This window comes from Ochotona curzoniae, unplaced genomic scaffold (genome assembly GCF_017591425.1).
Source record: "Ochotona curzoniae isolate NIBS_2020 unplaced genomic scaffold, NIBS_Ocur_1.0 scaffold_4701, whole genome shotgun sequence".
Lineage (NCBI taxonomy): Eukaryota > Metazoa > Chordata > Mammalia > Lagomorpha > Ochotonidae > Ochotona > Ochotona curzoniae.
The window spans coordinates 74,603,582-74,625,888 of record NW_024467122.1 but is presented as its reverse complement, the minus strand read 5'-3'; the positions used below and the strand labels follow the sequence as shown (position 1 = coordinate 74,625,888).

The 22,307-nt window shown below is 51.1% G+C and overlaps 1 protein-coding gene across 1 annotated transcript in view; it reads right to left on the bottom strand.

Moving 5' to 3' along the window:
* Window positions 1–477: 477 nt before the first annotated feature.
* The window catches only part of IQGAP1 (IQ motif containing GTPase activating protein 1), an 88,050-nt gene continuing 66,220 nt past the window's right edge, over window positions 478–22,307 (bottom strand). Inside the window, exons 24-38 of the mRNA XM_040968754.1 lie at window positions 21,623–21,778; window positions 20,402–20,565; window positions 19,610–19,834; window positions 16,566–16,706; window positions 16,386–16,470; window positions 15,162–15,394; window positions 14,617–14,749; window positions 12,667–12,769; window positions 11,739–11,874; window positions 11,283–11,370; window positions 9,339–9,551; window positions 8,701–8,867; window positions 5,419–5,541; window positions 3,352–3,460; window positions 478–2,168 (exon numbers count right to left, since the gene is read on the bottom strand). Coding sequence (XP_040824688.1) covers window positions 2,055–2,168; window positions 3,352–3,460; window positions 5,419–5,541; window positions 8,701–8,867; window positions 9,339–9,551; window positions 11,283–11,370; window positions 11,739–11,874; window positions 12,667–12,769; window positions 14,617–14,749; window positions 15,162–15,394; window positions 16,386–16,470; window positions 16,566–16,706; window positions 19,610–19,834; window positions 20,402–20,565; window positions 21,623–21,778 — 2,190 coding nt within the window. The 3' untranslated portion in view covers window positions 478–2,054. The remainder of the gene's footprint in view (window positions 2,169–3,351; window positions 3,461–5,418; window positions 5,542–8,700; window positions 8,868–9,338; window positions 9,552–11,282; window positions 11,371–11,738; window positions 11,875–12,666; window positions 12,770–14,616; window positions 14,750–15,161; window positions 15,395–16,385; window positions 16,471–16,565; window positions 16,707–19,609; window positions 19,835–20,401; window positions 20,566–21,622; window positions 21,779–22,307) is intronic.

The following is a 22,307-nucleotide window of genomic DNA, read 5'->3' as shown; positions in this document are numbered from 1 at the left end:
CTCCTATACACCCTTCCCCTCTTCCTCTGGGGTCTCCCTTCGATCGGGTCCCCCCTTATTTCAGGTGTCTCTAATCTGCTCAGGTCACACTGACCATGACATGTGCACATGCGTGAGCCTAACCAACAATGTGGCGCCCATACCTTCTCCATTGTGGTTTTCTAGGCCCAATGTCCCCATCTCCTTGCTGGGGACTTGCATGTTGACACACGTCCCCTCATGCTGCTGCTCAGGGTTCACCAGCCGCTGGCAAAGAAGCGTGCTGCATTTACTCACTCCCAGCCTTTCTGTGCAGTGGCAACTTGGAGCATGTCACCTCGGGGAAGGCAACAGTCGCACCTCAGGCCTAGAGATGTGGGTGATCCCATGGCTGGTTGGGGCGGCTTTGTGTTGCGGTTTGTAATGACTAGATCTCACTTTAGTCACCACTGTTTAGCAGGAACTGCTAACGACGATGCAGAAACCAACCCAAACATGAACAAATGACCTTTTATTTAGTACAGATACAAAGGCGATTGTGTGGTGCAACAATCAGATGGGCAGTCCAAAATATGGGGAGGAAGTGAATTTGTGGTAAATGTCATGATAGCCAGGCAGAGTAGTCAGAGGAGGGGAGAGCTGGGGCTGGGGAAGGCAGGCAACAGCTAATAAATAAAGGCAGTGACAGTGCCAGTCTCCATGCCACAGCTCCGCAGGGTTCAGGGTGGGATCTGCCTCAGCCGTCAGGGCCTGGCGGGGGACAGCAACCCCCGGCTGGGCTCCCCGCCGTGTCACCTGTTATGAATGAATGACAGGTTTCTGGCTTTCCACAAACACAGGGAGTCCTTTCCTAGGTTTTAGGTTTGAAGCTGGCTGAGTACAGAGCTGAGATGGCTGAGCGAATGCCAGCTCAGGAGCGTGACGTCGGGGTCTTCCTCCCTGTGCAGACTATAATTTTTTTTTTTAAATATGCGACTTTTTACCCCAGAACAAATGCTTCCTTCATTCAGTGTTTAGAACTGAACTATGCTGGACTAATCCCAGCAATTGGGAGACTCATCAAAGAAAGGTGTGGTGTGGGCAGCAGAGGTGAGCGAAGGAAGTAGAAGGCAGGGGTGGGCAGGACCTGCTGGTCCTCGTTCCAGACCACTTCTGGTGGGATTCCCCCTGCATCCTAGTGTCGCAGTTGCGAGAAAGTTCTGGGAGCCTAGATACACCGACAATGTCCTGTCCCAAGGCAGGCTCCTCATAGCGTTACAGAAACCTGAAATCCCCATCACCCTCTGTAAGAAATAATAAGGCACTCTGAAAGGACAAGCTTCAGACACAGTCCTGACTGGTAGCCACAGGGACAGGAATGGCCACCTCCTGGGCATGTGTAGGCGTTGGAGCATGGACTGCCCCTTCTGAACTCTCCCAGCCAATGGAGTGTCATCAACTGGATTTTGTATCTGTGGGGGAGTATGTCACACCAACAGAAAGGCTCCAATTACATGGTGCAAAAATTAAGTAAAAAAAAAATAAAAACACAATCTTCTTTGTATCTGAAAATGCCACAAGGACACCCAAAAGGGGGTGAGCTGGTGAACACTGGTTCCATGCACTCTACTGAAGGGACACAAATACAAAAGGGAGTGTTTTTGGTTAGCAGCGCTGGCCTGGTGCTGGCAACCTGGCTGGCTGACCGTGCCTACCAGACGGAGGCCCCGGACTGGTGCCTGTGGCTTCCACGCTGCTAGCAAGAGCCTGAATCTCATTCATCTGACTTACTGCTACTTGAACCCAGAAGCTCACAGCCCAGGCCAGCATCTGTAAGAACCATGAGAGCAGAGAGAATCTAGGACCCTGCCATTCTGTCATAAGCGATGGGAAGAAGACTAAAGGCACCAGAAGGGCCAGGCAAGGCCCGAGATACAGCTTCGATTTGGATGGGAGGGGGATGTCCCAGGACAGCAGGAGGGGTTAGAAGCGCAGGCCTGTGACGTCGGAGGTTGAGGACGGCTGTGGGCTGCAAGGGCCCTGGCCAGCCTTGACATTTTCACTCCATGCATCCCGGCCAGTGGCACAGCATCCTGTCACTTCCCATAGAACTTCTTGTTGAGCAGGAAGATGAGGAGGTTGACATTGACCTTAGCTCTGTCAAACAGCTTCATGACTGCCACCCCTTCATACTGTAGCTGCAGCAGGTCCTGGTGGGGGGAAACAATGTGAATTTCCTGACAGTTAATCAATTCTGTGCAGCTTGAGAACTTGGAAGGTGTGAGGGACCTAGGGAGGAGCCTGGCAGGAAGGAGGCTCGCTTCAGGGGCCAGACGTGAAGCGGGCTGAGAAGGCTCCCAGCCCAGCCGGCTGAATGTTCTGGTTAATTTGGAGTTCGGAAGGCAGCACCATATTTATATTCAGATACACCACACGTGGCATGACCATGAGGCCTGTTGGGTCATTGCCCACATCTAACCTTTGTATTTGAGAAAGCTGGGCTGACATTTCCCCTGTCTCATCCCCTGTTATGGGTCAGTCAGCCCAGGAGGAAATGCATGAAGCACGGAGAAGGTGACGAGGCTGGCAGTACCAGGAGCGCTTCTCTATGGTGGGTGGGGTTGGGAGGCGGGTAGGGCCTGCCCGGGCCTTGGTTGTGGAGCAGCAGCTGAAAATGAGGCACCACCACCCCCCACTGTGACGGGTGGGTGGAAGGACTTGCCTGCGTGCCTGGCAGGACAGGGCACTGCGGGGGAGGGCTCCTGTCTTTCCTGTACTGCCCCCATCCCCAGGTCCGGCTGAGTTTAAACAACTAGAGCAGGTGTGCGTGAGGGGCCCTGCCCACTTGGTCAGTTCAAGTTCATCTTGTTGAGGGCAGAGACCGGGCTGTGTCACATGTAGTCGCTACTCCCATCTCCTGTCACGGAGGCTGCACCACAGTGGATGGGATTTGAGCACAAAGGAATAAATCACAGGAGGCCGACTGGTGGGCCTTGAAGGCCTTGGTAAGCTGAGGGCACACGTGGGTAGGCTTCTGTGGAAGTGCTGGCTCAACCATGAGACTCACAAAATCATCCAGCACTTGTTCAGCTAACACGATCTGAGGGTGCCCAGGACATGTGACCAAGAAAGGCTTGCTGTCCTCCATGCAGGTGGGGACAAATAGCTATCCCTAACCAGAGGCCATGTCCAAGGGGCCACTGAAGCCAGGGAGAAGCCAGGGCCGGGAGGTGGCTAGGTGGGGCGGGGAAGGGACAACAGGAGCCAGGGCCCGGAAAGGTGCCCGCCGGCTCTGAGAAGACAGCAGCAGGGAAAGCCACGCCAACACAGTGGCCCCATCGGAAGCCACAACCCTCCGCGTCTCTTCCCACGGCCTCCTGGATGCATACCCACCTGGTAATGTAACATGAAAGTCTCCATTTGCACTCCCATAAATTTGGCTTTCACTTCAAAGTCTCCAACTTCTTCAGTTGGGCTGATTTCAAAGATAACATTTTTAAACCTGTTGAAACAGAAGCACAGAGCTTGGATGAGAGTGTTCTGTGAGATGGGGAAAGTAGGGGAAGCAAGCCTTCAGAGTCCAGGGCTTGCGAGGGGATGCAGTGTGGGCTTGCCACGCCCGAGGACTGCCAGCCCGGGGACTTGGCAAGGATGGCCACTAGAGCCACACGCCCATGCCTCCTGATGCAGATGCTGCAAGTGGCCTGTGAAGGACTGATTCTGGAGGCAGTCTCTTGGCCTTCCTACTGTCACCACTGGAAGCCAAGGGAGAACTGGAGTGCGCATGGGGGGAGGAGGAGGAAGAGCAAGAGTCTGAATGCACACCTGTCTGAGGGTTGGCAGAAGCAAGCCAGTAGACCAGAGGCAGCAACAGTTAGGAGCCAAGAGAGTAGGTAACTACTGACAAGTGGGGGTGCCACGTGGGTCCCCACCAGGTCTCACTGATATCAAGGTAAATGTCCGCCAGCCTGGACCCCCATAGTCAACCACATGGTTGCCTCATCCATTGTAAATGGAGCTGAGGGTCTCAAAAGCAGCCCAAAACATTCACGTATAAAACTATGTGCATCTCACTCAATGCAAATATCTTGCAAATATTCCTTTGGTGTGGCTGAAACACTGGTTTCTAAGTTCAGTAGCAAATTAAAAAGGAGAGATGCACATAGAATTGGACACTTGAACAAGTAACAGGCGGTAACGAGAAAAAGAAGAGAACTGATTATAAGCAGTGAGATTAATCCGAAAATGTGCATCAAGTGCCTAACCAAAATAACTCCACACAAACAAGCTAACAAAAAGAATCACACAAAGGTCTTGACTGAAAACTGGAGAAATGCAGAAAAATGATACCTAACCACTTTCCAAAACAAAACAACCAGGAAATACTAAATTAGAAAGCTAGGAAACAATTTTTGAAGATTTTTTCTTAGTTACCAGATTCAAAAAATATAAAAAATAATTTTAGTATTCAATAATGATAAATAATTTTCATATATACTTTAGGTGCTACTAGAAAACTATTTTCAGGCTGCAGTGGTTGGTGTGGCGACTAAAGCTGCCGCCTGAGGTGTATCCCATTTGGGCACTGATTCTAGTCCCAGCTATTATACTGCTGATCCAGCTCCCTGCTGTGGCCTGAGAATGCACTGCAGGATGGCCCAAGGCTTTGGGAATCTGCGCCCACATGGGAGACTCAGAGGGAGCTCCTGGCTTCTGGCTTCACTCCCCTGCAGCCACTGAGGCCAACTGGGGAGTAAACCAGCAGATGGAAGGTCTCTCTCTCTCTCTCTCTCTCCATCTTTCTGCCTCTGTCACTCTGCCTTTAAATGAACAAATTTAAAGGGGGTGGATGGGAGCTCTCCTTAGAGAAGGATGCATGCATGCAGTGCCTGTGGGAACCTCCTTGGCCTCGGGTACCTTTCCCTCATGCTTTATTACATTTTCAAAATCCGATAAACAAAAAGCTCCTCTTTGGTCACAGTTTTTTTGTTTTGTTTTTAAACAAGACACAACAAGAAAAGGCCGAGAAGCCCCAGGCTGCAGGACTGCCTGGAGCCTGGCGAGTGACGCTGGGCCCAGGGTCTGCTCAAGGCCACAGGGGTCCCTCAGTGACCCGGAAGAGAAAACCGCAGGGCAGCTGGCGGGAGGAAGTCCCTCCTTGTTGTTCTTGTTTCTGGTTCAGACACAGAAGAACTTGAAGAAATTGATTTCTGCTTTAAAGAAGGGGGGGAAAATCAATGTGGGATCTACACACAGGTGGTGAATGTTCTGCAAGCAAATCTTTCCGTGTTTATGACAGGTAGGTGAACAATGTGTGATGAGGCAGACTGCTGTGGGGCAAGTGTGCGTTTATTCATGAATAAAATCCCTCACGGTTGGCAGGAAAGACAAAACGGTGAAGAAAGTGGGAGTGGAAACCACGGCCGCCGGGCCTGCGGCGGTAGGAAGGCAGCTACTCACTGGCTCACTTGCAGGTCCTCGATCTCCAGGAGGACGCCCTTCTCGTGCAGTCTTGCAGCCGTGTACTTCAGAGAAATCTTCTTGCTTTTCTTTCCTTTCATCTCCCGCGGCTTTTTGGAGACCCTGTGAGAGAATCCATTGCATTGGCCCACTCTATAAACGGTGAGGTAGGCAGGTCAAGGGAATGAGGTCAGGAAAACCCCCGAGAAAGCAGCAGCACACAGGCAAATGGCCGAACGACACGAGGATCAGAATAGCCAGTATCTCTGCAAAGTGGGGGCAACATCAGCAGATTGCCCACATCCTTAGTACAGACTGGAGAACACGTCTCTGGACTGGATGACGTCTTAGCCCTCTCCATGCCCTCCATGGCACCTGAGTGTCCATCAGCGTGAGAGCTCCGGGCACCAGCCCCCGCAGAAAGTGCCGACCCCAGGTCCCTGAGCTATGCATGCCGGAGGAGTTGATCGTCTTCGGATCAACTGTCATGAGGAGAGCTTAAGCTGGCAGAGGAGAGAGCACGAGCAGAAGTGTGAGGGCTGGCAGGGTTACCAAGGCCAGAAGTAGTAAGAAAATGAGCAAGGGGGAAGGGAGGGAAATGAGGGCTGGGGAGTGGGAACCCCAGGAGGAGAATTTCCAGAACCTTGGCAAGAAAGCACAGCGGGAGGAGGAGAGGATGCCAGGCAAGGTGACGGAGAACAAAAACGTTACGGTGTCCCACTTCCAGCGATTTATCTTGAGAAATACGCTCACATGTGCAAAATCTCATCTACATCATCTACACATACCTATCTAGCTAGCTATAATTCTATATATTTGTGCCTATAGACCTAAACACAATTTAATTTTTAAATGATTTATTTATTTTGATTGGAAAGTCAGATTAATGGAGAGGAGAGACAGAGAGAATGATCTTTTGTCTGCTGGTTCACTCCTCAAGTGGCTGCAATGGCCAGAGCTGAGCTGATCTGAAGCCAGGGGATAGGAGCCTCTTCTGGGTCTCCTGCATAGGTACAGGGGCCCAAGACTTTGGCACGTCATCCTCTACTGCTTTCCCAGGCCACAAGCAGAGAGTTAGATGGGAAGTGGAGCAGTTGGGACATGAACTAGCACCCATATGGGATTCAAGCACACATTCATGGAGGATTTTAGCCACTAGACTATCCGCCTTTCCAATAAAAAAAAAATAAAAATAAATCTTAAAAAAAAAAAAAAACCATCGAGATCTGTCATTGCTTGTGAGGCCAGGAAGCAGTGACCACTCTGGTGGCTGGCACTGCAGCGCAATGAGTAAAGTGCCTCCAGCAATGCTAGCATGGCCTTTGGGTGCTGGCTGGTGTCCTGGCTGCTACACTTCCAAGGAAGCTCCCAGCTAACAGCCTGGGAAAGCAGTAGGGCACAGCTGATGTGCTTAGGTCTCTGCCACCTACAATTCAGACCTGGATGGAGCTCCTGGCTTTGGCCTTGCCCAGCCCCAGCTGTTACAGCGATCCAGGGCGTGAATCAGTAGATGAACGGTAACTGTCTCTTTTTCTGTGTCTATGTGTCTCTTGCTACAGCTCTGATTTTAAAAAAATTATTTTTTAAATGAGCACTCTGGCAACCCAGTGTTCTTGATTAAAAAAAAAATCACATTATTTGAAAGGCAAAGAAACAGACATAGAGCAAAATCTTTTATCTGCTGGTCTACCACCCACATGTCTACAACAGTTGGGCTAGATGAGGTAGAAGGCAGGACTCCAGGCCTCAGTCTGGGTCTTTCAGGCTGGCATTGTGGTAGAGTGGATTAAGCTGTTACTGGTGACACCACCAGTAACATGCCCTAGTGGCTCCACTTCTGATCCAGCTCCCTGTTCGCAACATGCCTGGGAAAGTGGTGAAAGATGGCCCAAGTGTTCGGGTCCTTTCCATCCATGTGAGAGGCCCAGATGAAGTTCCTGGCTTGGGCTTTGGCCTTCCCAGCCCTGGCTGTAATGGCTACTTGAATCAGTGAATGGAAAATCTGTTTCTCTACCTGCCCCCAACTCTGTCTTTCAAATAAATAAATAAATAAATAAATAAATAAATAAATAAATAAAATCTTTAACAAAATCAAAACAAATCCTGGGTCTCTCACATGGGTGGCAGAGCCATTCCCTGCTGCCTTCCAGGGGGCACATTAGCAAGAGGCTGGGAATGGACATGGAGTTGGGACTTGACGCAGGACACACTGACAGGGGATGGGGATGCAGGCAGTCCAGGTGGTATTTTAACTGCAGTGCCCAGCACCTTCCCACTACCCAGATCTCAATTACCACTCACCATTCTTTCTACAAAGGAGGAAGCAGTTCTTTCGGCAAGCTGCCCCGACACACCTTGTGTTAGGAAGTGCTCAAGAGTGGGGACATGTCAAGAGCATACCTGTAGTCACTTGGCAGGCTGGGCAACCTGTTTGTCATCCCAGGCCCAGTTTGCTCCAGGGAGGGAGAGGGGAAGAGTAAAATAAGGTAGGAGGGAGTGGGGAAGCAGATACAGTGAATGTTTCAAGCCTGGGAGAGCTCAGTGAGTCATCTGGTGATTTAGTGCTCTAAGCTGCCTCTCTGAGAAATCCTTCACATGGAAAGAAAGGGATAAAAAGTCAATCAGACAAAGACTGTACAGAACCTGCGGTGACTGCCTCATCTTCCAACCTTTGCAGTTGGTCCCTTTATGGTGAGATGGGCGCACTGATGGTGTGTGGCCAGAACCAGGAGAGCCCCACAGCTTTTCCTTGGTTCCTGAGAAGGGTGTGTGGTTCCGTCCCTCTGGAGGTGCGGAGAGGGCCCAGGGAAGCCACACGTTTAGTAACAGTTTTAATGTGACTTTTAAGTCTATCCAGGTTTGGAGACAGCTAGATGAGTCCCCGCCCACACTATCCTCCAATTTTTCTAGGGCCAAAGAAACACTGGGGAGCAAGACATGCTTAGCTAGAGTGGCCCTGAACTCTCCAGGCCCTCCCAGCTGCAGACAGATGCTGACCTCATAGGCCACCAAAGGGAACGAGGCAATCAAACAAGGGGAACAAAAGAGACTCTCAATGAAATCGTTAAATATATCTTGACAATAGGATGCTGGACTTTCTAACTTTGTCTATACCTAAAATGTCAGGATACACTTAAAGAGCAGAATGATAGACTACACTACTATAATAACACAGGGAAGATCAGTGGGGGGAAGGATGCTACATGGGGAGGATGGAAGGAGAAATCCCTGAGCCTATGGAACTATATCATGAAAAGTAAAAATTAAAAGAAAAATACTCACTTGCCCTTGCTGGCTAAGTTATCCAAGCAAGTTTTGATATAGCTTTTGTAGTAATCCACCTGCTCCCCGTAGAAGGTGGCCTTGGAGTTCAGGGCAGTGTATGTCTGCTGCAACTTGACCAGCTCGGCCTTCCTCCTCTGCCTGTATCTCCGCTGATTCCGAATGTCCTGAAACAGAATTGCTACCATTAGGAAATGGCAGGTCTTGCCTGCTTCCCTGCATTGCCATCACTGACTGGGACAAGGCTTTGCTAGCTGCCTAAGCTTACATGCATGCCTAATGGGCGGCAATCTGTGTCCACAAATCAACACAGAAATTTAGATTATCAACTATTTCTGGCCCCCCTGTCCCACCCATTTATATCTTACAGCAATAGGGAATGTATTAGAATCAAACTTCCACAATCATAGAATTTACTTGTCAGCAGGAGAGGGAGAGGAAGAGATGTGTGTGCCAGTGGCCAAGCCCTTGGGCAGGAACCCAGGGCGTTTAAGGCCAGGCTGTGGCTGTCCAAGGCCTCAGCCCATGCCACATAAGGACCTGCTGATCTGTTTGTGTTCCATGAAGGAGACCTGAGTGGGGACGGTCACTCTGGGCGCGTCTGACAGAGCCATACGCCAGCCCCCCCGGGGTAGTACCCTGGCGATGTCATTGATCAGCTCCTGGTATTTATTCTTTGGGTCCACGGTCCCGAGCTCGGTGAGCTTCTTCAAGCCCGTCTGGATCTTCTCCTTCTTCTCCTGCAATGTGAGGCTGCTGTCTTCCTGCACGGACTTGGACTTCTTCATCTTGTCGGGGGTCTTGGCATCACGGATGGCACGCCTCTGCATGGCCCGCTGATGCTCTGCTTCCTTCAGATGGAGAAAAAGAGATTCTTGACAAGCTTGCCACAGAAACACTAAACTCAAAGCTACATGTAGCCCGGGCATGTGGGAGCTCAGAGAGCTCCCATGCTCTATTCTGGAATGGATGAGAATCAGCAGATCTCTTCCACAGAGGTCACAGCTCAGGCTGGCACTGTGATGCACTGTGTTAGGGGGCCACCCACAGTGCCAACATCCTGCATGGCTGCCAGTTTGTGTCCTGGTTGCTCTGCTTCTGATCTAGCTCCCTGTTGACATGCCTGGGAAAATGGCAGAAGACAGGCTAAGTGCTTAGACCTCTGCATCCATGTGGGAAACTTGGAAGAAGTTCCTGACTCCTAGTTTTGGTCTGGCCCAGCCCTGGCTATTGCAATCATCTGGGGAATGAACCACCGGACAAAAGATCTCAATGTATGCAGGGAGCTGAATTGGAAGTAGAGCAGCCTGAAACATGAACTGGTGCCCATATGGGATGCCGATGACACAGGCTAAAGCACAGCCTACTATGCCACAGCACTGGCCTCTGCATTTTCTTCTCCAATTCCTTGCAATCTAGTTTGAGCATCTTCTGTTTTCATCGCCAGTCGCCACACCCCTCCCCTTCGGCCTTTCAAATCCAATGTCTACTTGTAGTCAACACCTGGATCATAGTCTAACCTGTCTTCCTGCCCTCGGCCCCAGCTGGCACTCCTGAAGCACCCAGCGTGTTGCCTTCTGCTTCCTCTCGGTACTTTCTGTGGGCACTCCTGTGCCACGTGTCAGAGGCTCCGAGGCCACAGTGTAAACTGTGCTGTACTGGCATGTTTGGGATGGCTGCAGTTCAAACTTGTAATTTTCCCTCAACCAGAACAATTTCCTTCCCGAATGTTTCCTTTGCTTCTAATGTCCAGATTATGCTACACTCACAGTGTGTGAAGCACAAGCTCAGGGTCAGGGAGGCCAGGGTCTGGGGCTGCTCCTGTCGTCACAAGTTATTTAGTGGATCCGAGGGGCTTGATATCCTTGTTTATAAAATGGGGAGGAAGGCCCTGGCACAATAGTCTAGTAGCTAAATCCTTGCCTTGCATGTGCTGGGATTGCATTGATTCATATACTAGCTGCTCCACTACCCATCCAGCTCCTTGCTTGTGGCCTGAGAAAACAGTTGAGGACAGCCCAAAGCCTTGGGACCCTGCACCCGCACTGGGGAGCTGACGGAAGCTCCTAGTTTGTGTCCGCTTAGCTCCAGTGTTTGTGGCCTCTTGGGGAGTGAACCAGCGGACAGAGGATATTTCTCTCTGTCTCTCCTCTCTGTAAACCTTTCCAATATGTCCATTCTGCTCAGTCAACACCATCACTCACTTCTGGCAGTGCTTTCATTGCTTCAGATTTCTATTTTTAATGGTTGTATCACTGTTTCACACTTCCCCAGTAAAAGCCCAGAGCTCACTGAGCCTAGAAACTACTCTGTGCTTGTCCTCAATCTACCAAGGTACACAGAACTCCAACCATGTAGCCATCAGTCAGTTGCAGGACAGGCTCCCCTCTGCAGGACAGCACCAGGAAACTTGGTACCCCAGGTGCCATGTGGACGCAGGAACCAGCCACCTTCTCATGGTAGGCATGATCACCCACCCTCCAGCCAGGCTCACACCTGCTCCACATGCCCGCCTGGGAGAGCTCCCACATGGGAGAGCTACTGGCCTTGCGAAGAAGGCATGTACTAAGCCAGCAGCCTACCTGCTCGCTGGTGGCCGAGGTTTCCAGGATCTCAGTCAAGGTCTCCCCTGGCTGGAAGCGGATGACATCCACAATCAAACGTTTGGTGCTGCAATGAGATGGGGAGGCAGTGAGGTATTGCCCGGTGCGCTCTGATCCTTATGTGACATTAGCGGTGACCTCAAAACTTGCATCAGTCCCAGGCTACAGCAGTCCCACAAGCAGCTGTCACACACAACACTCAATCCCCTTGGCCTAGTTAGGTGTCTGCAATGTCTAGCAGACCAGGTACCAGGGTCAAGGTTTACAACAGCGTCTCGGCGGACAAGGTGAAGTCCTGTTCCAAGGACGATCCTCAAGGTGATCATCAGGATGATAGGTGAGGCCCATGATGCCTGCCTCTGATGGGCCGCAGCGGGCTGGCTCACAGCAGGCCAGGGCCCTGTGCCCGCCAGCCCCAGTGCTCCTGCCACTCACTTTAGCAGGATGGTCCTCGCGTCCATTTCGGCGTTCTCATCCCCAGGTACATCAAACTTGTTGGTGAGGGTGAGGGAGACCTCTGTCTTAGCCAGTGCTTCTTTATTTGGGTCAGTGACATTACCAGAGCTTTCCCCTGAAGGGCAGAAAGAATCACTGTAAAAGAGGAGACGCTGGGGGCAAGGAACACACACAGAAGATGACGTGTGCCTTTGACACAGCCCAAGACGACATCTGAACAAGCCAACACACACGGTGGTCTGAGAGATTTTTTTTTTCTCTAAATGTTTCACCATGTGATAAGGGAAAAGGAGCCACATGAAAAATAACTTCAGAAATGCCTGGGTGCTGGCGCAGTGGCACATCAGGCTAATTTTCCACCTCTTAGCACCGGCGTCCCATGTGGGCGCCAGTTTGTATCTCAGGTGCTCCACTTTCCATCCAGCTCCCTGCCTGTGGCCTGGGAAAGCAGTCAAAGACGGCCCAAAGCCTTGGGACCCTGCACCCACGTGGGAGACCTGAAGGAAGCTCTTGGCTTCAGATCAGCTTGGTTCTGGCCATTGTGGCAACTTGAGGAGTGAACCAGTGGATGGAAGATCTTTCTATCTCCACTCTCTGTTGCCTATTGCCTTTCCGATAAAAATAAGTGAATCTTAGAGAGAGAGAGAGAGAGAGAGAGAAAGAGAGAGAGAGGGAGGGAGGGAGGGAGCAGAAAGGAAGGATGACAAGACATGCCTGAGCCACTGCAGCGCAGTTCCCCAGTTCCCTCTCAAATGCTCGCTCCATTTTGGGGCTGCATCTAATAAGTGCAGGGTTTTCAAGTCTGTCTGCAATCATCTCTTCTGGCAGTCTGCAGCCCAACACCAACACAGAGACCAAGGCCATAACAGTGCTGCCACCCTCCGCCACATCTCCCTGCAGGGCATACCTATGAGGGACTCGATGGTGGGCACCTCGCCGAGGTCGTCCAGCAGTTCGTGGATGGGGTCGTTGTGCTCTGGGGCGATGGCATCCTGGTGATCTAACAGAAGCTGTGGCAGATGCCAGCGGTCAGTACCACCCACATGCTCAGCCTGCTGGCCTCGGCCGTCCCTTGGCACTGAGCAGCAAGGAGGCCAGGCAGCAAAGCTCAACGCTCAGAACTCACTAACCAACTCCCCTCCCTCACCCTGTACGCTGACCCAGCCTAACTTCGGAACCTGGACAGCCCTCGCCTGGGGCTCTGCTGTTGGCCACCTGGAACTCAAATCTGTGACAAACAAAATGCAAGTGAAACCTACAAGCTCTGCTACACAAAGCTGGGCTTGGTGTGTGGTGCAGCCTGTTAAGCAGCAGCCGGGGATGCTGGCATCCCACCTCAGCTGCTCTGCTTCTTATCCAGGGAATGCTAACGCAATTGCAAAAGCAGTGCAAGATGGTCTAAGCACTTGGACCTCTGCCAACTATATGGGAGATCCAGATGGCGCTCTTGGCTCTTGGCCTTGTGTAGCCCCAACTGTTGCAAACACATGGGAGTGAACCAGAGGATGGAAGATCTCTCACTCTGCCCTTTTTTTTTAAAGACTTATTTATTTTTCACTGGAAAGTCAGATATACAGAGAGAAGGAGAAACAGAGAAAAAGATCTTCCATCCAATGATTCACTCCCCAAGTGGTTGCAATGGCTGGAGTTAAGCTGATCCAAAGCCAGGAGCCAAGAGCCTCCTCCAGGTCTCCCTCAAGGATGCAGGGTCCTAAGACTTTGGGCCATCCTCTATTGCTTTCCCAGGCCAAAATCAGGGAGCTGGATGGGAAGTGGAGCAGTTGGGATATATGGGATCCAGGCACATGCAAGGCAAGGACTTTAGCCACTAGACTATTGTGCTGGATCCTATCACTCTGCTTTATGGACTTGGCACAATAGCTTAGTGGCTAAATCCTCACCTTGCACACGACGGAATCCCATATGGGTAATGGTTTGTATCCCAGCTGCATCACTTCCCATCTAGCTCCCTGTCTGTGGCCTAGAAAAGCAGTGGAGGATGGCCAAAATCTTTAGGACCCTGCCCCCACGTGGGAGACATACAGGAAGATCATGGCTCCTGGCTTCAGACAGGCTCAGCTCTGGCTATATCTGCCATTTGGGAAGTGAACCAGCAGAGGGAAGGTATTTTCTCTGTCTCTCCTCCTCTCTGTATATTTGCCTTTTCAATAAAAAATACATATTAAATCTTAAAAAAAAAAAAAAAAGAAGAAACCTTAAAAAAACAAAACACCCAGAGCAATCAGTGTACTCTGGTAAGTCAATTCAAGCAACTCACACCCAGACTTTTCTTAACACTCAGAGGCTGGACCCCATCCTTGGAGCCCCGATAAAGCCTCCTGGGTACCAGGAGCCCGGGCAGTGTCCTGGGAGTTGAGCACCCATGCTGCAATCTTTCTCCATGTCCACACTGGGCAAAATGCCAATCTTTTTGTTAAAAAAAAAAATCTAAAGAAACAGCTTACAAGGGAAGCATCGAAGCATCTCTCCATGCAATGCACAGGAAGAGGTGATTATTCTAAATCCTGTTAATTCCACAGAGGGCTAAAGTAAAAAGAGAGAGAGGAAAAAAAAAAAAAACCAACAGTGTTGGTTTTTTGAAGCCTGTGGATTGGTGTCCATGAGGGAGACTTTGGGGTCTATGTGCATTTGGGTGGTCGTGGGTAAGGGAGCTTCACGTTGACCTGGTGGCTAGGGACACCTCGGGGGACACTCGGCAGTGAATGTGCTGAGTGTAACGAGCGAAGGAAGAAAGACCACGGGGAGTTGTGCTGGGGCAGACGCTGGCCACCGGACGGGGGAGCTGATAGTTAAGGACAGAGCAGGGAGAGGAAGCAACTGAAAGAAGAACACTCACGGTGTGGGTGTTGATGATTTCACCGATGGAAATGTAGATAACCGGTTTGGTGAGTGTGACCAAGTCGGAGTACTCATCCACATTAAACTTGTCCTGCAGCTCGGGGACGTCGCAAGCAGTCTGGAAAAATCGTCTGAAAGCAAGCACAGGAGGCAGCCCCCGCGCTGAGAGAAGCCAGCAGGGGCATGCATCCCAGAGACAGGGCCGGGAGGCAGGGTTCCGCAGCCTCTCTCTTCACCCGTCAGCTGTCACATAAATACAGCTCTCAGGGGGCCTGGCCAGTGACCTTCAAGACAGCACGCTGGGGTACAGAACCCAAGCTGCCTAAATGCTAATGCACACGGGTTCCAATCTCTCTTGAGATGCAGAGTAACAGGTGCCCAACGCGCAGCCTCTGCGTCTGTGCGCGCCAAGTCCTGGCTGCTGTGTGGGGAGGCGCTCTGCACCAAGGGACGCACCACCCACGGCCCCGGGCAATCTACAACAGGCTGTCGGTGGGTGCTGGGGGGCAGGGGGAAGCCCACAGAATGTATCTGGCCCCTTACCTGAATTTCTGGTAGGACTGGGAGAGGTACTCGTTAATGACGCTGAGGTGCGCGTTATCACCCAGGAACATCTTGTTGGAGGCGGCGTGCTGCAGCATCTTGGCAATGGAGCCCAGGTTGCGGCGCTGGTCCGTGGTCAGCTGGCCCCCCGCCGACAGGTCGATGATGTCAAAGGCATCGGGAGCCACGATGGCGGGGTTCATGTACCGGTAGTAAAGCAGGTTACCGATGATCTGGGGGGAGTGCAGAGGGACATAGCAGATAAGCGCATGTGAAAAACCACACTGCCGAGTGAGCCACAGACCACTCTGCTAACAAAAGACAATCAGGGAACGCAGTCCTGGGAGGAAAAGAAACACAAGTACGCAGCACGTATGACATGCAGGCATGCATGCTTTCCTCAGGGCTCAGGAAGGAAACCACCGAACAGCCCTCTGTCAGAGGTGGCAGGTGGGGGTGCGAGGATGAGGACACACCTGACCAGGACCAGACCCAAGCAGACTCCGAGTGCGCTCTCAGCACTCCAGGGCCCCTGAGGTTCATCCACCCTCGGCTGCTGTGTTCCCCTGGGGAGGCTTCCCTGGTCATCAGCACAGTGCACTCCCCCGCCCTCCCCTACCGGCCTCATGCTGCAGACTTCAAAGACCCCAGCTCATGCCCAGGAAGAACTCAAGTCAACACACATCTCTTCCTCAGGGGGAAGGGAAAACAAAAACAAAAACAAAAAACAGTCACGGCATTCCCCTTAGAGTTTCATTCAGAAAGAAAAAAAAAAAAAAAGAATTCACCTGAATGAACAGAAAGCCTAGAATCGAGGCCTCACTGTAGGAAAGCACAGAACTAGGAGAGAGAAGAAAAAAGCGTTCAGATTAAAAAGAGGAAACAAAAAAAGCAAGGAGCACAGCTGAGAGAGTTACCAGCAACAGCCTCAGCAGGAAAGTTACACCCGCTGCTATTCCCCTGGCCGCCAGCAGAGGGAGCGACTGCTCAGCCAAAAGACAGGAATTTAATTCAAGCCATGAAATGTCCTCCTTCTCCACCTGTGTGTGCTCCACTCAAACTGCACAGGAACCATGTACATGGAGTAACAGTTGAGCTGATGCCAGAACTCACCGTGGGCACTTACTAACAGTCAATGGTCAGGCCTAACTTTCCAGCTTTTCCTCAGAGGGCCAGTGGGGGGACAGAGAGGGGACAGGTACCTGCCAGCGTTGACATGCTTACCTTCAACAGCTCATCCTCACCAGCATCTGGAAACTTCTCATGCAACGAGTCCTTTAGCACTTTTGCAATGAAGCGCATCCCATACCTGTGGGGTGGACAAAAGCCAGTGAGCAGGACCAAGGGGCCGGAGGGCACCGCAGCTATGTTCTTATTGGGGTCACGGCAGCAGGCGCCACTCACGGGATTTTGTCCACGGAGCTGATGATAGCTGACAGGAACTTGTCTGTCACAGCCCGCATGTTCCTGATAGAGTTGTCCAGGCGGGTCTTGACTTCCTCATGAGCCAGGGCCTGCTCGGGGGTCACGTCATAGGGCAGTTTGCTAGGAAGGAAGGATCAGATGGAGTTAGGAGTAGCCAGCATCTTCCACAAATAAAAAGCAGAAAGCCTGGGCACCTAAGATCCCAGGCCTGGCAGGTGGTCAGGCTAGAGTATGAACCTGAATTTCTTTTAATAAAGTGAGAGGTAAAAGCCAGCAGCCTGGAACTCCATCAGGATGTCCCACATGGGTGGCAGGGACTCGATTCAGCCCTGTCCTGTGGGATACCAGCCTCACAAAGTGGTGGCGGCTTACCCTGCTGGGCTGTTTTCAGGTGGAACTTCGTGCCCTGAGTTATGTGCCAGGCACTAGAACAGGCTCTAGGAAACAGGAGCTGAAGAAGATATGCTATCATCTCTCACAGTCTGGTGTGACACACACACACACACACACACACACACACCCCGCTGTGCCCCAAGTCCACATGGAGGAGCTTGTGCTCAGACTGGAGAAGGAAGAGATCCAAGACAAAGGGACACCCGAACTCAGGAAAAAGGAAGTGACAGGGTCTCCCCGGAAGGCAGGTCAAATCGCACAGAATGGACAGCAGTCCTGTAGAAAATGCTAATAAGGTTGGACTCTATACGCCTGGGGAAGCCACCATCACGAATGAAAAGAGGAGACATATACTCTATCTACTGCTTCACTCCCCAGTGGCCTGGAGCCAGGACCTTCACACAGGTGTCCCATGTGGGGCCAGGGACCCAAGGACTTGGATATCCTCTGCTGCTTTAGTGGAACAGCTGGGACTTGAATCAGTGCCCATACTGGATGCTGGCATCACAGGTGGCAGATTAGCCCATTACACCACAGCACCTGCCCATGAAACCAACCTTCTATGGTTTTAAGTCCCCCACATCATGGATGTTTGTGCAGCAGCCCTGTGCAGACTGACACAGCAAATAGGAAGCCAGCTCCGTTTGTTGCAGCAACAACCAATGGGAGCAGTTGGTGAGGAACAACCAGTTATGTTAATAAAGAGCTTTGTGTACCTTATTTTTTATGTGATATGCTATACATCTATTATATTACTCAAATTTATAATGACCTTTTGTGCTTAATACTCCAAAGAAAGTTATAACAAGCACAAGGAATGACAGGAACGGCTATAGTTGGATACTACAATGTTACACTTTGTGACTTCCAAGGTAAATTTTCCTGAGATGTGACAGAGACTCAATGCCACATGTGTGGCACGTAGCGTGTGGCAGAGCACACGGCATCCCGGGAACAGCATCCCTGAGTCCAGGTGCAATGCAGACTCTCATTGCGCCTTGCAGTTAGTGACACACGGAATATGAACACATGGGGAGAATGCTTGGTCCGCAGTGCAAGATGCACGCAAGCCTCCTTGGAGAACCTGGTTCAATGCTCAACTCAGCTTCCTGCTGAGGCAGACTTGCAGAGCTGGTAGTGGTCCTGCCACCCACACGGGGGGGAGGGGGGTGGGAGGCCTGGATTGAGTCCGCTGAACCCACTTTCAGCCAGGCCTGGCCTGGTCTGGGCATTTGTGGAGTGAACCAGCAGATCTGAGCTAGTTGGCTTGCTCTAACAAATAAATATGTAAATATAAGAAAATGGTTTAAGGTGTTAAAATTGCCACCATTTCATGAAAATAAAAACAAAAGCGGCCAACTTCTTACAGACACCTCCAAGAAAAAATATCCTGGAATGGCCAGTGGGATTTTGACCTGGGCCATGAATGAAAATGACTGTGTAGCCCTGAGCCAGCATCCATGGAGCCGTTGTCCAGGGATGCCCCGGGAGGCAGGCAGGACCTGCTATACAAGTACTGAGGCAGCCGAGCACTGGCCGGCTGTGGGCCTCTGACTCCTGCTGCCAAATCTATAGAGCTCTGCAAACTCAATTCAGATGCCAAATGATTCCATGCAGGAGAGAAGCCTTTTCTACAAGTTGGCAGAATGTTCTGCTCGTTCCCCAGGATATGGCAGAGCATTACTAATTCAAAGTGTGGGGCCAGAAACTAGTCAAAGACACAATCAGGAGACTGGGTCAGAATGTAAGCTGGTGGCTGCTTCCTGTCCATGGAGGAAACGTCACTGAAACAAACGCTTTGCCAGGGACGAAGTGCCACGTGGCTCTGTGAAACAGGCTTGGTGGCCCCACGCACCTGCAGCACGTGCTTGCCCAATTCCCAGGAGAAAGTTCCACTCACCACACTCACTTTTCTGTCGTCAGCCACACCAAAGGAAACCAGAAGCCCTGTGCTGCCCTGGCCCTAACTTCCCCACCTCACACACAGCCTCACCTTTGCTTTCCATGTTAGCCTGGTGGTTAAGCCATGGCCTCACCTAGCACAGGGGTCTCCTGCGACACATTAACTTTGTTAGGGCAACTGTTAGAGATTCTGGGGCAGTTCAGCACTCACCCTGTGCCAAAGGAACACAGAGCTCTCGCTCAAGCTGTGTGACCCTCCTACCCAAGTGCCTGTCCAGAGCACTGGGCACGCAGCCATTCACTAACAAGGCCAGTCCCACTTCACCAATTGGGCCAACAGGCGTGCTCCCTAACCACCCTGACCTGCATCAGCTCCCTGCTGCACTCCATTTGCTGCGATGCAATCTTAAACCTCCCTTGAGTCCTAAGTGTGCTTTCATTTTCAGGTGCCTACTTGCTGTTTCCCACGCGATCAACCACTGAAAGAGGGTAGGCAGCAGGCCTGTTGGGCATTACCAGCTGAGCCCATGCCAACTGTGTCACTGCACAGGGCACTGGCACAGGTCCAACACAACATACTGGCTGAGATGATGTCACAGTGGGGCAACAACCGAGAGAACAGTTTACTAAGGAAAACTGCTGTAACCACTGCTAGATTGTAAATTGCAGGGTAGATAAACTGCTCTAAAAGAGAAAGAGTGAAAGGGAGAGTGTCCCGGTCCCCATACCTTGCCTCTCCTGTCTGAGACTCCATTTGATTGACCCACGATTTGTAAATGTCCACGGGGTCGGTCTTGATGTTCAGCGACTTGTCGTCCATGATCTCCTTCACTACGGGGGCCAAGATCTGTCTCAGGGCATTCTGGCCCCGGGCACCACGGTTGAAACTCACAACCATCTTAATAACCGTGGGGTTGCCGGTCACAATCTCTTGGATCTGATCCACCTTTGACCTATAAAACACCACATGTGAATCCCTTGGAAGTTAGCTGGGGACGCATGTGCCTCCGACACTTTCTCCCCTGCCTGGAGCACCTCCCCCTATGCTGTGGAGTCAGCATCAATTCTTCTATTAGACAACCATGCAGAGCCTGCAGGTTCGGGTCAGCTGCGTTCCAAATGACAGTGTTACCCATGGTGGTCCAAAAGTTCAACTGGTCTGGTCTGTCTTCTCCTCTAGACTTCCTCTGGACTTTGTATTAGCCCTACTGTAAAAGTGGGTGCTCCCCAAGACCCTCGGAGCATGCCCCACATCAGGGACCTGGGATGGGTGGGAGCCTGGGTGGTACTTCTCCCTTTATTTCCTCCTTTGCTCCAGATACAGGAAAAAAAACAATGTGGAAATAATAGTCTTACCCACTTTCCTGTAGCCCTTGAATCTTTTTGCCCTAATTAACTATGTAAAGATTATCAAAAATAAAGAAAAAAAAGTGGGTGCACCCCCAGAATCCTCCTCATGCACTGGCTGCCCCCTGGGCCCACCCGCCACCCGCACCCGCACCGTGGCTGGCCATCCCTACTTGATCTCCTCCTGGAGTGCCGTTTTGAAGAGCCGCAGCAGCAGGTACTCCTCTCTCTGGTTGGACGCGTAGTTGTAGAGTGTGAAGATAACGGAGTCCATGAACTTGGTGGACTTGTTCTGGGGCATTTGAAAAATCAGCTTGGCCAGATAGGTGGGATTGGTCTGCAACAAAAACCCAGGGGTCAGCGACTGTCGCACACAGGCATGCTGCATAACTACACTTTCAGCCAATGATAGACTATGGACACCACGGTGTTCCCATAAGATGGAGACAGGGCTGAAAATGCCCTGGCTAACAGCTATGGCGAGGTCACAGCATAATACATCACTCACATGTCAGTGGGGCTGCAGATGTGAAACCACCTACTTCAATGGCAGCTCTGTACAAGGATAACGCCTGTGATTCTGTGCCGCATGCAGTACCCAACAACGACCACAGACAACTGCATGACATGTTGCGGCATTTACGGTGTATTCATCATTACAGTGGAGTGTTCTCTTCTCTACTTATTCATTTAGAAGAGCTTACTGCAATGCAGTATGCTGTGTTATTAAAGGTGAGCAAGTTAATACATTCTCACATTGGAACCAAATGGCCGCCCTGAGGGGCGAGCATTGTGGTAAGCACATTAAGCCTCTGCTTGTAGCACCAGCAAGCTGTAACAGAGTGCTGGTTCAAGTTCTGGCTCTCTGCTTCTGACCCAAGTTCCCGTTAATGCACCGGAAAGGCAGCAGGAGACGGCCGAGTACTTGGATTCCTGCCACCTGTGTGGGAGACTCAGGTGGAGGTCCTGGCTCCCGAGTTCAGCCTGCTCCACTCCTGGCTGTTGTGGCCATTTAGAGAGCTCACCAGTGAATGGCACATCTTTCTCTGTCACTTTGCATTTTAAACAAGTAAGCAAATCTTGAGAGAAAGTATGCCCTATGGACTGACTACCCTATAGGTAGATTGGTGTATTTGTGTGAGACAAAACTGCCTAGCCACACACTCCTTAGAATGTTTCCTACTCCCAAGCAAGGCATAGCTGTACTATGAAGCTGGGGGAAAAAAATCATATTGCTTTACTTCAAGGGTTAGAACACCTATAGAAAAAAAAAAAAAAGCAGCCTTCACATGCCCCTCAGTGGGTATGGGAAATACTGCCGAGTGATGGGCAAGGTTTTCTCAGAGAGGAAAAGCAAACCAGGTTTTATGATACCAATTGCAGGAGCCACTTACCTGCAATAAATAAAACAGGTGCTGATAGGCCTCCAGCTTCTCCCGCTTCTCCTTGCTCAAAGCCTTGAGGCCGCCCTTCTGCTTGTTGAGCATCATCATGTCAGACAATTGTTCCTTGTTTTTTTTGGTAAGTTTTTTACTGTGGGAAACCACATCCTGGAAATGAAACCCAACATGCAGATCAAAAAGCTGTCGAGGTTTCTCCCTGGGCATCGTGGAAGGTTGTTTAACAACTGGGAAGGTCGACTGCCCAGGCAGGCCTTGCTGGACAGTCCACAGGGGCATCGCTTTGTCCTGTTCCTATGTCCCTGGTCTAGCTCATTCCCGCTTCAAGCTTTCCACGAGGAAAATGAGCCATAAAAACGTTTCCTGACCCAAGAAACCAACCCCTTTGATTCTACCTTAAAAAAAAAGTTGAACTAAAATAAATATGTGTAGCTATCAATTGCAGTTTTATTCCCAAGGAAAAGTCAGAAAACAATCTGAAAGTCGGATCCCAGGAAGGCAAAGTAGTACATCATAGTCTTTCATGTCACACTGCTGTGATATTCTGGGGGCAGGCATTCAGGCCGGGGGTTGGGACACTCTCTGGGGCACATGCATTCCACACTGGAGGCCCTCGGTTTGGGGCCCGGCTCACCCCTGACTCCAGCTTCCTGTCAACCCCAGGCCCTGGGAGGGAGCA